General features: G+C 57.8%; 1 protein-coding gene across 4 annotated transcripts in view; it reads left to right on the top strand.

The window, feature by feature from the left end:
• RARA (retinoic acid receptor alpha) overlaps positions 1-15,956 on the top strand; it is a 92,512-nt gene extending 76,556 nt beyond the window's left edge. For 2 of the 4 annotated variants that reach the window (XM_014604740.3, XM_014604741.3), the window contains 7 exons: positions 5,583-5,731; positions 7,543-7,684; positions 11,598-11,797; positions 12,334-12,510; positions 13,063-13,267; positions 14,014-14,172; positions 14,573-15,956. In XM_014604740.3, the coding sequence (XP_014460226.1) occupies positions 5,583-5,731; positions 7,543-7,684; positions 11,598-11,797; positions 12,334-12,510; positions 13,063-13,267; positions 14,014-14,172; positions 14,573-14,784 (1,244 nt within the window). In that variant the 3' untranslated portion in view covers positions 14,785-15,956. The remainder of the gene's footprint in view (positions 1-5,582; positions 5,732-7,542; positions 7,685-11,597; positions 11,798-12,333; positions 12,511-13,062; positions 13,268-14,013; positions 14,173-14,572) is intronic. The other 2 variants (XM_006270780.4, XM_006270781.4) reach the window with 1 other exon arrangement.
• Positions 15,957-16,964: the final 1,008 nt, after the last annotated feature.

Below are 16,964 nucleotides of genomic sequence, written 5' to 3'. Positions count from 1 at the left end.
CTCTGAGGAGCAGAAAAGTGCCTGGGGTACATTCCCCTGCTATTAGGCCTCTTCCTGTGCCAAGATACCGCTCCCCACAACTTTGACTCCTGGATCCCCATTAGTGTCTGATCTCCCAGTATGCACATGTTGGGGGAGAGGGAGCCTCTCTTCCCAGGCAGGGCACTGCCCTATGCAGGGACCATGGTTGGACCTGTCTTTGGGAGCTGGGGCTGGATTTGGGCCATGGGGGCATTCCTCTCCTCTGGAGGCGGCGAGTGGGGGGGATTGCTGGCGCATTAACTAGGGCCAGGCCTTTAATATCCTGTTTGACTGGTTTACTTGGCTCTAAGTTAAGAAAAACATCGCCAAACATCCTGAGGAGTTGCGGGCAGCTCTTTAACCCCTTCCTGCCCTGAGTGCAAGCAGGGCTCAGGAGCTGCGAGGGGAAAAGCATATTGTCTGCCCCACCTTACCCCCAATGCCTGCTAGCTAGGGAAATCCCTCAAAGCTCTGGCTAGTTCCTGCACAAGGGGGGAGTTAAGGCTTGAGTTGGGATTCAGGTTCAGACCTGCCCAGCTGCATGTCCTAGGCTGTGTCTCACACCTAGCTGGCAAGAGCAGGGGCCCTGGGCTGTTTCTAGGGGCACAGAAGCAGCTGTGTGGCCCTGGGTGGGAATGGATCTGCCGTTCTTCCTAGGGTAAAGACTAGTCTCTGCTACACAGGTGAGCGCTGAGAGAGCCAGCAGAGGTGAGGGCTGATGTTTCCGATGGTATTTCTTTTGACTTTGGGAAAGATCAAGCTCCTGGTAGAGTTTAAGCTTGCATGTTGAGAGTGGGATTGAGCATCAGGGAAGATGGGGAGCAGTATGCATGCCATAGGCTCGGAGCCCGAAATAGTCTGTGCCCGCTTGGGTCGCAGTCCGGGTTGGAAATGAGGCTTGTTCTCCTCGTGTTACTGGTGTGGAGCAGAGAGATCCAGAGACTCAGCCCAGGTCTCAGGGGCCTGTGGTAGAGCCTGGACTTGAACCTTGATTTCTTAAGTTTTCCTGTGGTTCCTGGATCATTCTCCCTTGCCCCACTGTTCAAGCTGTGCTGGTGGCTACTCCCTTCTCTGCTGCTCCAGCCACAGGGCTCTTGGCTCAGCTGTGTGGGGGAAGGGCCAGATCGCCCCACCCCCTTTGCCCCGTGAGATTCCCTCTGTCCTGGATGGGGTGGGTTGGTGCCTGATGTGGCTGGGAGGGCTCAGGGTCGCCCTACTCTCCTCAGAAGGGTCACTGAGGTCTCAGCTGAGCTGAGCTCCCAGCCCCATAGCCCACAAGCAGAGCAGCATGGGGAGATGACTGGGGGTAGCAGGGAGAAGGGGTAGAAGAAACAGGCTTTGGCGAGTGGCTTTGCTCTGCGCCTGGTGGCCAGGTGTGTGTCTCTGTCTCCCCTCTCCTGCTTGTTTGCTAGGAAAGGCCTCTCTTCTCCTGGGACTGGATGAGCTCATCTCATAGCCCAGCCAAGGGAGCAGACCCAGCAATGGGAGGATGTGCTGAGTGACTCCAGCTGCCATGAAGCTGAGGAGTGGGGTAGCTATGCCAGTGCCCCTGCTGCAGTGGGGGCTGGGCACTCCCCCATGGCAAGAAGGGATGTATAAGCTGTGGCTGTAGAAGCCCCCCATGCTTTGAGAGAATGGCTGAGGGAAGGACACAAGAATTGAACGCCCCAGCTCTGTCTTTCTGAGCAAATCATTGGAGCTGTGCAGGGAATGCACCCTCTCCTGGGGCGTGTGTGTGTTGTGTGTGGGGGGGAGAAGCCGGTGGAGGAGTGTTATTTGCACATGGCACCAGTCCCAGGTTTTCCCCCAGAGCCTTCTGTGTTCTCCTGGAGGCAGACAAGAATCAAGCTTCAGGCTTGGCCTGTGCAAAGCAAGAGAGCGGGACCTGTTCAAGTGGGGAGACAGGGGGGTCACGTGCAGCCTGGACAGGAGTGTATCGTGCCCATGCAGTTGTGGGGATGCTGGAGTGTGCAGCCTGCTCTGGTTCCAGGTGGTTTTGCCTTTCCTAAGCAAAGCCAGCCCATGGGCTCTGTCTAGTGCCACCCATTACACACGCACTCCCCCAGCATTGTCAGCAGAGCAGCTGAGTTACAGCTGTGGGCAGAGACCTGCGTCTGGGAATCCCACTCACAGGCTTCAGAGCCCCACCTCTAGGCCACAAGCCATCCAAGCAGGAAGAGGGAGGGAGCTTTCTGAAAGATGCTTTCCACCAAGACATACCGCCTGAGCCAAGTCAGAGGGTTTGTCTGGGACAGGTCAGCCCCCTGCTGCATCTGCAGTGATAAGAGCCAGTCATGCTTCATACTGCTGCTGGTGTTGCGGCTTTTGCATCTGGTAGGTCTGGAGATCTCCACAATCATGAAACTACCCCTGTCCCTTCCTGGCTGGACATTTTGAGATGTCCCTGGGGACAGGACTGGGCAGAGCAGTAGTGCTGGGTTTGGATTCTGTGACTGCTGCAACAGAGGGTGCTGATCTCCACTGAGGTGCCTTGTGATTTACAGTCAGTGTGGAAGGCCCTCACTGCACCTGGGAGCCCACCTTGGCATCTTCCGTAGCATGTGTCATCCCAGCTGCAGGCACACAAAGGCTGGGGTGAGATCAGAGGCCTGTTACCATGTATACATATATGTGCACGCACACACATGCACAGCACCTGGCACGATGGGCCTGGGGCCTCTTGAGGATTCCTGTAAACCCAGCTGGTGGGAGGCCTCTGTTGGCAGTGTGTCGCCTGTGGCCTAGAGGATCTGAGCTGTGCTCCGTGAGAACACTGCTCTATAGAGCCAGCTGTGCACAGCTGTCCTGGCAGACAGGAAAGGGTTCTCCTGTCAGTGTTGGGGGTGGGGATAAGTCTGTTGAAGAGAGCAGGCCTTGCTCCTAGACGTGGTGCCACCTGGCCACCAGAGAGGGGGAGGGAGGCCTCAGTGCTGCCCAAGGGGGTCCCTGTCTCTGCACAGAGTGGGTAGCAGCAGGGAGACCCCAACACCAACTTGTCTGGCCCAGGCAGCAGCTGCCCTCCAAGAGCTTGGAGCACGGGAGAGTGTCTAGGACACTTGTAGATGTGTGTCCATCTCTCTGTAACCCAGGGTACACTCTGGTGTCCTTCCTGGGAGATGAGGAGAGCTGAGATTTGTTGACTGCATTCCTAAGGGCACATGGGGGAATGACTGCAGTCCCTGAATTTGTGTATGTGCTTGTGGACAGTCCCTGTATTTGTGTGGGTTTGTGACTTTTTTAGTATATTGTCTTTGAGTGCATGTGTGTGCTTGTGTGTGTACTGTGCCTGTATGCACAGTCTGTGTGTGTGTGTGTGTGTGTGTGTGTGCGCACACTCACATGCAGGAACCACTGTAGTGGGTATGGACAGTTTGTGTGCATGTGTGCACACCATTTATAGACACAGCTCCTTGTATATGTGAGTACATGCTCTTCCCTGGGAGGTGTGTATACTCATGGTGGGTGCCCAAGAGGCTGTGTCATTGTCTCTCACACCTTGCTGATGCCAGGTGACTGTTGGGGCACGTGTGTCCCCACAGTGGGAGCTGGTCTCAGGTGGTGATGCTGTCTTGGGTGCCACATCACTCTCCTTGGGGGCAGGATGGTGTTTCGCTTGTGAGGGCTTGTTTTGTTTTTCAAATCCTTGTTCAAGCTGGCTTTGTATGGCCTGCTGCATGTGCACACTGACACGCATGCCCCAGCACTTGTGCACACACCCTGCCTTGAGGATTTGTTGAGCCTGGCACTTGAGCCTATGGCAGTGGCTTTTCAGGCCCTGGAAGGGGCCGCCCCATAGCTATGCCCCTCCTGTGAGCCCCTCCTATGAGTGACCTGAGGGCAGCCTCTCCTCTCCCTTGCTTGGTTTCAGAGCAAAGGCTTAGGGAGTGCCCCTTGGTGGCCCAGGGCATGGTGGGGAGAGCATGGCACTGGGGTGCTGGCTGTGGTGCGAGGTGTGGAGAGGATGGGGTGGATGGGGGCAAGGCTCTAGCAGTACTGTTCAGATGTGCAGTGTGGCACTCCCAGGATGCACTTTCTGCCTGAATCCCACATCTTATGTCTGTGGCCTGGAAATGTCAAGTCACATCTTGCAGGCTCACAGAGTGCCTCCCGCCCATTCTGCCACGACCCGGGGGTGCTGCAAGATTCCAGAACAGCCCATGCCCCAACCCCCGTGCCTTGGCTTCCTTGGGGGTTGGCTATGGGGAGCCCCAAGATCAAGGGTCTGGTGGCTCAGGGCTCTGATACCTGCTGCCTAGGGCTGCATGAGGGTCTGAGTGGCTCTCCTGCAGCCATGCACTCATGGGCAGGTGGGAGGTGTCCACCAGGCAGGGATGCTTCCCTGGGTGATGCTGTGTGTGTTGTAGGCTCATAGCTCCCTTCTCCTCTGGTCAGTTCACAGGGGGGTCCAGGGTCCTGCACAGAAAGGGGCAGAGGGACTGAACCTCCCAGAGGCTGTGGCGTAGACTGCATCCTCAGGGCAGTGCCAGCCAGGTATGCTCCTGCCCAGGTGCAGGGAGCTATCTGTGGCCTGGACACTGCTTTCATGCTTACACCCACCTGATCCCCCCACACTACCCCCCAAATACCCTTCATCTGCTCTGGTGGTGCCTGAAGCACAGGGGAAAGTGCTCTTGGTCTTGTAGAGAGCATTGTGTGGCACAGCAGAGAGGCACCTGGCAGCCTTGCAGCTGGCTCCACACTGAAGCGGCACTGGTGTCCTAGCATTAGGGCTCATCAGGGGAGTGTGGCCAGCTGGGGCTGCCCCTCCAGAAATACTGCTGGCTGCCAGGATTCACCCAGTGCAGCCAGGAGTTTGGGATAGAAGCAGTTCCCTCCCCCAACAATGCTTCCTTCCTTTGGTGCCAGAAGGCACTGGGAGGACTTTTGTGACCTATGCCCCAGTGCCCTGCCTGCCTGTTGCATCATCCCTGATATATGCAGCACGGCCTGCTCTGTTGCACACTGGCTTCTCACCAGCGTCAACAGCTGTGCAAGGCGTTGACGGGGGCAGGTCATTACAGATGCATGTTCTCGGTCTCAGCAGAGCTATGAGGGGGATGCCCAGCAGGGTGGCCATGGGGCTGTGTGGCAGCAGCACAGACCCTGAGCATGAGTGCTTTGCAGGCTTGGCGTTCTTTTGTTGGCAACAAGGCAGATGGCGCTTTCTCTAGACCCATCTCAGGCTGGGGAACCAGTGATTTTCCCCAGCTCTGAGGCCGTGCTTTGCTGGGGCTGGGCTTAGCTGGGGGCATCTCCAGCATGGTGGAAGGAGGCAATGTGGAGTTCACAAGGCAGAGTGGGGCACAGGTCCATGACGGGCTGGGAGCAGAGACGGTGGGTGGCTGTGCTAGGCTGCTGTGCCCCCACTTCCACGTTCTTCAGATCTGTCCCCAAGGTCAGGGTGAGCCCTGTGGAACCCCCTGCTCCCAGGGGCTGCCTGGTGTTGGGCAGTGCCATGCTAAGCGGGCATAACTACAGGTCCCTCCTCCCACAGGGAGGGGAATGCAGCAGACAGACCCTGAGCAAGCCCTGAGCCCTCTCCTTCTGTTTTCTCTCCCCAGCCATAGAGACGCAGAGCACCAGCTCTGAAGAGATCGTCCCCAGCCCCCCATCTCCGCCCCCGCTGCCTCGGGTCTACAAGCCCTGCTTCGTGTGCCAGGACAAGTCCTCGGGCTACCACTATGGGGTGAGCGCCTGCGAAGGCTGCAAGGTGAGTGTGGGGCCCATGTAGCAGAAGGATTGCCCAGCGGCTGGGTCAGATGAGAGCACCTAAAGTCCTGGCTCTGACACCAACCACCCCTCCTCATTGTCCACCCTGTCCAGCCTTGGGGGAGTCATTTAACCTTGAGGCAGCTGCTAGCCTGAGTTCCTTGGGGTAGGTTGGGAGGGGACAGCAGCTCCTAGTGTAGCACCTGTGGGTACACCAGGGTTCTGCTTCCACACTTCAGGAGGGTGCCGCTTGTTTCCTTATGTGAACACTGGGGTCCTTACTATTAATCCACACCCCAAGGAGCCAACAAGCACTTATCTAGGTCTGGACAGCCCCTGTAATGGGTTGGAAGTGGATTTTTGGGGGGTCGTACCAGTATCTGTAATGATCTCACCCTGATTCACAAACAGCTGCCCCCTCTCTCCATGTGCCAGCCAGGCCTCCTCCTCTGTGGTCCCCATCTTTCTTGCCAGGCATAAAGGTCAGGAGCCCAATGTTAGGCCAGTCTTGGCATGCAGTACCCTACATATGGCTGCTCAGCCCTGCTCCCTGGTTGTCCTGCTCTGGGCCCTGCCAACCCCAAAGTGGTCACAGTACCTGCCCAGCTGCTGTGGCTCCTGCCCACACTGTGGGCAGGATGTGGAGCCTTGCTTGTTGCAGCAACCTACAGAGTTTGGAGTGCTTTGCCAGGGTGTAATCATGAGGTCTCAGGACCTTATGGAGGAGAGTTAGCATCTGTCCCTTTGGGCAGGGGAAGGAAGTTGAGGCACAGAGAAACATAAGGATTTGCCAAGGTCTGCCAGCATGTCTGCAGCAGAACCAGGAAATGAACCCAGGAGTCCTGGCTCCTTGCTGTAACCCGCTAGACCTCACTTCTCTCCTAGAGCCAGGTCAGAAACGCAGGGACTTCTGGACTCTTGACTCAGGCATGCTGTACAGTGGAGAGAGCCCCTTCACCCATACTTGGGGGTACTTTGCAAAGTATTTAAACATTGGGAAGTGCCAGGTGCTGAAGGCAGATGTTCCTGCTCCATTCAGAGAGCCTTCCAGGCAGAAGGCACATGTAGCCCTGACCTGACATGGGGTCTATGGGGTCTTTTGGGGTTCCAAGAGCACCTCTTGTAATGCTTTCCTAGGTTATTCCCAGCAGTCCAATCTCCACAGGCATCTTGTGTTCCTGTACTTTCAAGGCATCTTAATCCCTGCATGGGAATGAGTTTGACCAAGCCCAGAGGGAGGGGGCAGCAGCTCTTGGTTTGCTCTGTACTAGTGGGAGTGTTGTTTTCAGGCCGCTCTAATGGAGACTGGGTGAGAGGGAAGGCTCGTAACTGGGGGTGAAGCTAAAACAAAGCAGCCCTTTACCCCAGAATAAGATGGCTTGTATTGCAACAAGGGGAAGGGGATGACAATTATACCAGAGCAGCTAGGATAGTGGGTCTTAGGGCTTGCCTATATGGGACAAGTGATGACCAGTTTGTCCCAGTTAGACCAGCATGGAGGTACCTTATGCTGGCATAGCTTATTCCCCTTTGGTGTGGGGAGTAAGGGGGTACCCTTCATACCAGTGTGACCTCATCCACACCTGACACAATGCTGCCTTGCATCACAGTGCAGCAAGGCTTATCCCACTCTGCCTTCCCAAGGCACTGCACTGTGCCCTGTGCATAAGAGAGCAGTCCAGAGCCAGGCCCAGGGGGAGGTAGCTCTCAGTACAAGGATCCACAGTTGTGTTGGTGGCAAGGCAGGGGAAGTGGGTTGGATGAGCAGTGCTGCCTTGCTCACTGCGCCTGTGGCCTGGGTGCTCTCCACAGGGCTTCTTCCGCCGGAGCATCCAGAAGAACATGGTGTACACATGCCACCGGGACAAGAACTGTATCATCAACAAGGTGACACGCAACCGCTGCCAGTACTGCCGCCTCCAGAAGTGCTTCGAAGTGGGCATGTCCAAGGAGTGTAAGTACCTAGGTACCAACGCCCCCCACCCCCCTTTCCCCAGGGCAGGGCAGGATGGGTGAGGCTCCATGGGGAACTCCAGGCTCCTGGCCCCAATCCCACCTCCAACCAAGACCTTTCTCTGCAAGGGAGAGAGTGCTGCTGGTTGTGAGGACGGGGCAGGGAGATAGGGCTGACTGGAGCAGGCCGTGCTCATTGTGGGGGCACCCAGCTCTAGGTTCTCCTTCCCCACGTTGAGCCTAGTAGGGCTGTAGGTACATTTCTGGGGGCTTGTTATACGGTGGTTGGTGCTGTTTGGCAACGTTGTGGGGGCTGCTCTCCCAGGATTAGATGTGAAATCCCGTCCCCACCTTACTGCCACGTGTCTGCTGGGGTCAGGGGGAGACATAGGGTCTGGTACCTGTCCTCTGAGGGGTGGGCTGCAGGGGTGGCTCTGTAGGGTCACTGGAAGTATAGGTTGGTGAGGGGAGGGCGTGAGGAGTGGGGGTGCCTGTGGGGAGGAAGCGGGGGTGGCTGTGGGTGCCCAGCCCTGCAGTGGGCAGGGAGCCAGCCATCTTGGGGGCAGGTAACATCCCTCCACCTCCGCTCCCCCCCCGCACCCAGTCGCAGGGATTTTCCAATTTGGGCCGAGTGGCGGGGACCACCCCCTTTGAGCCAGATCCAGGCTGTTGCCTTGGCAACCTGTGATTGATGATGTCAGAGATAAATGACGCTGACAGAGGCCTCCTGGCGTCTGCGTGCCAGTTGTCATGGAGCCCGACTGTAAAAACCTCCCTGCTCATGGCGGCATCGCCGGGGGTTAGATTAATAAACTGGGGGGGATCGATCCGGCTGGTATGAGGGGGAGGGAGGGAGGGGAACGGAGACCAGTTGGGGGGTGGGGGGAGCTGGAAACAGACGGGCAGGTGGTGGGGGAGGGTAAGAAAAAGAGGGGGAGAGGGTGGGGTGCCGGGAGGAGAGGGTGAGGGCGCAGCTGTCTCGGCCCAGCCCCCTGCCGCATGCCCCCCGCCAACTGCAGGGAGCTGCCTCCCCCCACGGCACCAACCAGGAGAATGCGGGAGTCCTGCCCACCGGGCCCCTGCCCCATCTGCTAGCTGGAGGGAGGACAGCGGTGGGGAGACATTGTTAGCGGGGAACGGGCGTCACCCCAGAGCTGGGGGCAACAGTGATGCCAGGACCAGCCACCCCCTGTTGGGGCAGCGCGTGCCGTGCGGGGGGGGCAGGTGGAGATGGCAGAACCTGTGCGTGTATGTGCGTGTGCATGTGTGCGTGTGGGGACTCTTGCCTGGCTCGGGCAGGCCAGGCAGGGTGCCCCATGGGGAACCCAGAGCGGGTGGGGGTGGATGAATGGACCGTGGCTTGCCTCAGGGGCCCCTCTGCCTAGCGGGGAGCCATTGTTGTCCCAGCACCCCCTTCTCCCCCAGTGCTGGGCTGTGTCGCCATTCCCACCGCCCCAGGGGGGCCAGCACATGGGGGAGGTGGAGGTGGCTCCTTCTAGGCCCTGGTGTCAGCCTTCTGGGGCCTCTTGGCCTCCCAGGCCGTGAGAAGAGCCCAGCGTGCCCGGTAAAGCAATCCTCTCTTACCCGGCTGCCGGCTTGGGCTGGTTTCATGTAACGGGGCAGGGGCGGGAGGGATTAGCCGAGGCCGCCGTGTGTCTGGGGTTTTCACCATGCCCTGGAGCTCCCCGGCAGCTGCCCGTCCGCGTCTCAATAGCATTAGCGCTCGCTGGATGATGAACGCCTTGTCACAGCTGCAATTTTCTCTTCCCGAATTATCCCTGCATTTTTCTCCTCTCCACTTTATTGAATTTGCAGAGCAGACATGAGTGATTTCCGAATTATTCTGGCTCCCCTCGCCCGCTCCCCTCCCCCGCTGCGCCAGGCGCTGACCTGGCGTGAGTGATTATGTGTCTGGCATAATCGCCTGGTAATGACTCCATTCCTTTTTTTAAAGAAAAGTGTTGTGCGGCTTATGGCTCGGGTGGACATTTGTCAGCGTGGCTGAGCGCACAGGCCTGCGGAGGCCGGTGCATGTCAGGTTGCCCGGGCCCTTCCCCCACCCCCAGCCCATGGGTTTCTCCCTCCAACTGGTCCAGCCCCCACCCTGCCACGGCAGTCCAGACCTCCGCTGTGGGCTCTGCCTTCCTGTCTTCCTGTGCAGATGGCTCTGAGCTTATGCTGGAGGCTGGCTTGCCATGGTGGGGGGGTGGGGGAAGAGGCCCTCCTGCCCCCTTCAGAGCGGTGGAGCTGGGTGGGGAGGAGGTGGGTGTAGCGTAGAGTGCCCTGCTCCCTGTGGGGGTCCTTGTTGTTGGCCCTCGTGACACGTGCAGAGGGTTTGGTGGGCTAAGGCACTGGCCAGAAAGAGCCCTGGCTATGCTTCGTGCTTGCTCCGAGACCTTGGGGCAGGGACTGTGTTGCGGCGGGTGCCCATGCACAAAGGAGCCCTGAGTTTTGGTGTGTTTTAGGCCCATGATAGCATCTGGTGCCAGATGGACCCACTTCCCCTACCGCAGGCTGCCTGGGACTCAGAGGGGAGGGTCTGATGTCTATACACCACACACCCAGCCTCCTCCATCCTACCCCTCCTGGCTTGTGTGTGTGGGTGGAGATCCACAACTCCATCTGTAGGGGTCATTTCCCCTGGAGTATGCTCTTTGGTGTAGTGAATCCATAGTGGGCACATGACCACTTGCCCCAAATAGGTGCCCACAGTGTGTGCTGCTGCAATGTCTGACCAGTAGGAGGTGGGGGGGAGGAGCGGTTCTGTTTGCACCGCAGAGTTACCCCAGCCAGGCGAGCAGACAGCTGGCCAGTACATTGGTGTGTTACTTGCCCCCACGCTGGAGTTATTCATCCCTTTCTGCAGCATAACTTTACTGTGATGTAAAAGGGGAGTGGGGAGATGACAGAACAAGGAGCAATGGTCTCAAGTTGCAGCAAACGAAGTTTAGGTTTGATATTAGGAAAAACTTTCTCACGGGGAGGGTAGTAAAGCACTGGAATAGGTTGCCTAGAGAGGCTATAAAATCTCCATCCTTGGAGTTTTTTAAGACAAAGGCTAAACAAAGTCTTGGCTGGGATGATAGAGTTGGGGCAGGTCCTATTTTGAGCAGGGGGTTGGACTAGGTGCCCTCCTGAGGTCTCTTTCAACCCTCATTTTCTATGATTCTGTCAGATGCGTGGCATTTACTGCACTCAGTGCAGGGATCACAGGGGCAAGGAAGCTCACTATAGTAGCTGTGGTGTGTGTAGACAAGGAGGCCACCTGTGTCTGTGCAGCAGTCTGAGCTGTGAGTGTTGTCTGCTTGGTTTTACCCAACCCAGTTCTCCCTGAGCTTCCTTGGGTACTGGGAGCCTGGGGACAAGTGCAGGCCACAGCTTCTGGCCAGGAAGCTGAGCAGTTTGTACAACAAGCTGTTTATTAAAGCTAGTTTAAAGCCAGCTCTGGTGCATCTGTGGGAGCTTCCCCTGGAGCTTCCCAGCAGCAGCACTGGGTTTCGCAGACTGCCAAAGCCAGCCTTGGATTTGGAGCGTAGGCAGGCAGTCCATGCCCAATCCCATGTCTTAGCTGCCCTGGCTCCTGCCTCACCCCCAGTGCACAGCCTTGCCCTGCCTTGTCTGTCTCCAGCCCTGCTGTCATTCCCCACCTCCCACACCCTTGGGAAAATGCTCAAGCATTGTATGGTCAAGAAGTTCAGTGTCACATTGGGTCACTGCCACCCCCCTGCCCCCAGCTGGCCAATGTGGCAGGCTGGCACCTGCCCTGACGGGCCTAGTCATGGAAGGCTCTTAGGACCCAGCCAGCTGGGCCCACATGGTTATGATGGGGCTGAGCCAGGGTTGAGGTGGGAAGTGGTGGTGTTGGAGACAGCAGCCATGAGGAGGCCTCCAAACTGTCCCTTCTCTGTGTCCAGCACTGCTGACCCCACCTGCCTTCTGCTGTCCCCACACAGCTGTCCGGAATGACAGGAACAAGAAGAAGAAGGACACGCCTAAGCCGGAGAGTTCGGAGAGCTATGTGGTCACGCCCGAGGTGGAGAACCTCATTGAGAAGGTGCGCAAGGCCCACCAGGATACCTTCCCCGCCCTGTGCCAGCTGGGCAAATACACTACGGTGAGTGCCTGCACTGGGGCTGGCAGGGCAGGGCCTGTGATGCAGGGTGTGGTGGGTGCTGGCAAAGCTGGACGTGGGAAGGAGCTGTGGGGTGGGAAGTGCATGTGGTTTATGTCGAGGTGCATTCACATGAGCTGTTGAGAAACGCAGGCCTGGGGTAGGAGGGGGTGCACTAGGCAATGCTGTGAGCTTGCAGCCTCTACCTTGGAGCATGACTGTGCCCTCCTTTCAACCTTCCCTGGAGCATCACGTGGTCCTGCCCCCTGCCAGTTTCTGACTTCAGTTCTGGAAGCAAACTCAGAGCATGCAGCAGACTGCTGGCCTTCTGGGGGTAGAAAAAAGGAGAATGGGAGCCAGATCTCCTGGCTTCTATACCCAGCTCTGCCTTCTGATTTGCTGGGGCAAGGTCTTTCCTTATCTGTGGCATGGTGCCTGCTGTGCACCAGCCCCGGCTCTGGGGATTTGGTACATGGGTCTTCCGCCTTAGGGGCACCCCATGGTCCAGGCCCTTCCTTCATGCTGGCCTGCACTTGCAGAATAACAGCTCGGATCAGCGGGTCTCACTGGACATCGACTTGTGGGACAAATTCAGTGAGCTGTCCACCAAGTGCATCATCAAGACAGTGGAGTTCGCCAAGCAGCTCCCCGGCTTCACCACGCTCACCATTGCCGACCAAATCACCCTCCTCAAAGCTGCCTGCCTAGACATCCTGGTGAGGATCAGCGGAGGGGACTTTCCAGGGCATCAGCAGAGCTGGCTGAGCAGTGCTGGGGGCAAGGGATGCAGAGACATCCATGGTGTCCATGACAGGCTGGGTTGGGCTGGTTTGGACATGTGTGAAAGGAGCTGTTCCATGCCTGGACAGTTGGAGATGGTGTCCCCAGGCAGGTGGGCTAGAGCGGTGCTGAAGGTAGTGGGAGGAGCAGCATTGCAGGGCATAGGTGAGGCGGGAACACAGGCTGGGTATGGAAGGCATGAAGGAAGTAGCTGTGCTGTGGAGATGTGCAGGGGCCAGGCCAGGCTGGGCAGTGATGTGGGGTATGAAAAGGGCAGGCTGGGAGGGTGTGAAGGAAATAGGCTTGGAGGTGTGGGGCAGGGGGGCAAGCCAGGCTATGACGGGGTTCTGTGGAGGGGGCAGGTCCTGGCCTCAGTGGGGCAAGGGGAGCTGTGCTGGGTTGTGTGGGGAGAGGGTAGGCAGCGCTGTACTGGGGTGGACAGAGGAGGCTGGCAGGGCCATGCTGAGCCTGCGTATCTCCCACCCAAGATCCTGCGGATCTGCACGCGCTACACGCCGGAGCAGGACACCATGACCTTCTCGGATGGGCTGACCCTGAACCGCACCCAGATGCACAACGCTGGCTTCGGGCCCCTCACCGACCTGGTCTTCGCCTTTGCCAACCAGCTGCTCCCGCTGGAGATGGATGATGCTGAGACGGGGCTGCTCAGTGCCATCTGCCTCATCTGTGGAGGTGGGAGCTGGAGGGCAAGGCTTGGCCGGGGCAGGGGCCCTGATGTGTGTGCGCATTGGGGTGGGGGCAGTGGTGGTGCTTGGCAGCATTGTTTGCAGCCCTTGTAAGTATGCTTAGGCCAGTGCACAGCAACCAGAGCAGGCCCTGTCCCTGCCACTGTATTCAGCCCGATCCTCAATAAGTCAGAGCCCCCATTCCCAGGCCATGATCTAAGCAGTAAAGAGAGGGGAGATGTTTATCTCCTCAGTTTCATGCCCCTGTGCCCAGAGAAGTGACTGGGGCTTTGCATCCCAGGTCTGTTCCCAGCATTGTTCCCCCAAGGGATCATGGGCCAGGGGTGGAGGCTGGAGAGGAAAGGGGCATCTGTCTCTGGGTCTAGTCTATTCATTTCTGCCCCTTCCCCTTCCCTGGGGACTCTGCAGCCAAGGAGCCAGAGCTTTGGGACTAAGTAAGGAGGTCCCTGCTCCTGCCACCTGTCCACGGCCCTGAGCTCTGCCTGACAGCACCCCCTGGTGGGGGACCTATGCAACAGGCAGCTGCATGGCTGGGGACGGGATGGGGATAGCAGGGACAGCTGCCTCCAGACCAGTGTGGCAGTAGGGGCAGCCTTCAGGGACAGAGCAGAGTGTTTTAACCCCTTCTCAGCTGCTGGGGCGGCAGCTATGTGTTGTGCACCCTGTTGGAGGGGCTTAGCTCAGAGGCTGCTTTTGCACTCACCTGATTGCTTCCCACACACCTGTGTGCAGATCGTCAGGACCTGGAGCAGCCGGACAGGGTGGACAAGCTGCAGGAGCCGCTGCTGGAGGCGCTCAAGGTTTACGTGAGGAAGAGGCGGCCCAGCAAGCCCCACATGTTCCCCAAGATGCTGATGAAGATCACAGACCTGCGCAGCATTAGCGCCAAGGGTGAGGGTCTTGGGGGCAGTGGAAAAGCAGGCCTGGGGCTGTCTTCCCTCTCTCCCTTTCACCCTTTCCCTCATCTGACTGTCTAGCCCACAAGGAGGCTAGGGGAGTGTCTCTGGGAAAGGCCCCTTCTTTGAATGCATGTACACTGTACGGCTCTCAAATCCCACTGCCCTGTGCTGTGTGCAGGGGTCCTGCCTAGGGCTCTGAGGCTTCTTACCCCAGGCTGTGAGTGGGGTGTAGACTAGAGTGTCCCATGCACTGTGGGGTCTTCAGCTAGGTGGGGAAACTGGCCCCTGTCCTGCATGGAGGGCATCACACCCCAGTGCAGGTGGGAGGGTGCCCCCCAGCCTGGCTCTGCTCTAGGTGGTGTTGACCCCTTTCCCCACCCTTCTCCCTGCAGGTGCGGAGCGGGTGATCACACTGAAGATGGAGATCCCTGGCTCCATGCCGCCCCTCATCCAGGAGATGCTGGAAAACTCGGAGGGCATGGACACACTGGGTGGGCAGCCAAGTGCTTCCCGCATGGGCAGCCTGGCCCCACCCCCTGGCAGCTGCAGCCCCAGCCTGTCGCCCAGTTCCAACAGAAGCAGCCCGGCCACCCACTCGCCCTGATGCTGGGGCTGATGCTGGGACCAGGACGCCACCAGTGCTCTCTGCCCCCAGGACAGACGGATGGACGGACAGACACGCAGCCCTCGGAAACTGCCGGGCGAGCAGTGTTCCCCCTCCTGCTGTGCCGTGGGGCCCTGGCCCCAGCTCCTTTCTGTCTGTACCAGCGCACACAATGTCCATGGCTTCAAGCAACCCTGGGCTCCGGGGTTCTGTGCCTGACTTGGGATGAACTCCGCAGCAGAGTCTGAACTGCATGACTCGGGCCGGCCCTCACAGACCAGCTCCCGCCTCTGTGAAGGCGGGGAGGGGAGCAGCAGGGGGCCCTGCTCTCGCTCTCTCCGTGGGGGAAGTGGGACACTCGCTCTGGGCAGTGTCCGTCGATACAGGACTGAAGTTCACCAGGATGGAGCAGAAACACCTGTAAACTGTTCAACAGCAACCGTTGCAGCCAGCCAGCACCCCCTCCTCAGGCCAGCGCTCCATTCCCCCCTTCCCCACTGCTCACGCTCACTCGCACCCTCTCCCACCCCTCACAGCACCCCGGTCCTCAGTCGGGGAGGGAAACCGTGTTGCCCCCCTGGCCCTGCCTTGGTGGTGATGGTGGTGGGGACACTGCACCGACGTGAAGATGAAGTGGTTTTTTTTTTGGTTTTTTTTTTGGTTGCATTACATTTCAGATGTTTTGGGGGTGGGGGAGGGGCAGGGAGGGCATTTTGGGGGGTCATTTTCGTTTCTGTTTTTTTTTCTTTTTTTTAAATTTTCATAACGATCAAAAAAAAAATCCTTTTTGTCCTCGTCAGCTGATTGTGGCTGCTGCCCCTCCCCCCCCACGCCGATGTCACCAGCAGCAAACAACACACAAAAAACATTAAGATAAAAAAATAAAAACCAAACACAATTAGCTTTTCAGGTTTAAAAAAAAAAGTAAACCGTCACCCGGAGGAAGAAGAAGATTCATTTAAAAGAAAGCAAATTATATATATATAAATATCTATAAATATCTATAAATACGTTTTAAAGAAAAAAAAACTTTGTAAAAGTTTGGAGGGGGGGTTTTTAAGGGCACGCGTTGCGGTTGGAAGCAAGAGAGGATGCGGGAGTTGATGTGCAGAGGGCGGGGGGAGGAATGGGGTTCTACACGCTTTATTATTAAATTTTTTTTGTTGTTGAGATTTCTTTAGTGGCTTTAAAAAAACACGATGCTGAGAGATTGAAAGGGTGAAGGGATAGGCTAGATGTCAAAAAGAAGAGGTATGTACACATTTGTAAATACATGCACGCACACACGCGCACACACACACACACACACACACACACACTGCTTGCCACCCCCCTACCCAGGAGCTGGCACATGCCTTCCCCTGCCTCTCTGAGAGCGTCTTCCAGCAGAGCAGCGACCCAAACCCACCTCCCATCTCAGCATCCAGTTGATAGGGGTCAAATCACCTCTGGCAGGACCAATCTGGGAGCTCTACTGCTCCCAGCTCTGCATGCCAGCCCTCGTGGGGTGTCGCTGGTACCCACCCCCTTGCAGGCAGAGAGTAGCACAATGCCTTGGTCTCTCAGATTCCCCCCCCCCCGTTGCACTAGGGCTGGGACTCGGGCTGGGGGCAGCAGAGGCAGGGGGCTGTGGCTGCCCCTTATGGGGGCTAATCTGGGTCCAGTGTTACACTGGGAGGAAGGGAGGGAGAGGCCTGGGGTGAGGCCTGCACTCAACCAAAAGCCTCTGCCCAGCCTGACAAGGCTACTGCTGCTCCTGCTTTGCTCCAGCAGGGCTGATGCTGGGACAGATGGAGACATGGGGCATGGGCTGGGATGCAGGGGCAGTAACTAGGCCATAAGGAGAGACCTAGAGAGGGCTGCCCTGTGCTGATGGATGCCTCTTGCATCAGAGTGGGGAGGGAGAAGACCTGTTCTCCTCCTGTCCTTTAACCCCCCTGGACAGTGACCTCTGGCAGTGCTCACCAGGGGCTTTGCAGAGCTCTGCACTTGGGGCACAGGGATCCCTGCACAGAGCCCAGGAGCAACCGCTTTGTGCCTGGTTCAAGCCAGGACCCAGCCTCCTGTCCCAGTTGTCTTTCCCTGTTCTAGCCACCAGGAGGCAGCAAAACTACTCTGCTTCTGGTGTGTGCCCCTCCCCCCCCCAGGTGGAGGAGGAAGGGGGCTGGGCACATCCCCCT

The sequence above is a fragment of the Alligator mississippiensis genome, chromosome 4 (genome assembly GCF_030867095.1).
Source record: "Alligator mississippiensis isolate rAllMis1 chromosome 4, rAllMis1, whole genome shotgun sequence".
Classification (NCBI taxonomy): Eukaryota; Metazoa; Chordata; order Crocodylia; family Alligatoridae; genus Alligator; species Alligator mississippiensis.
Note: the sequence above shows the minus strand (reverse complement) of the source record. Positions and strands in the feature narration are given on the sequence as shown.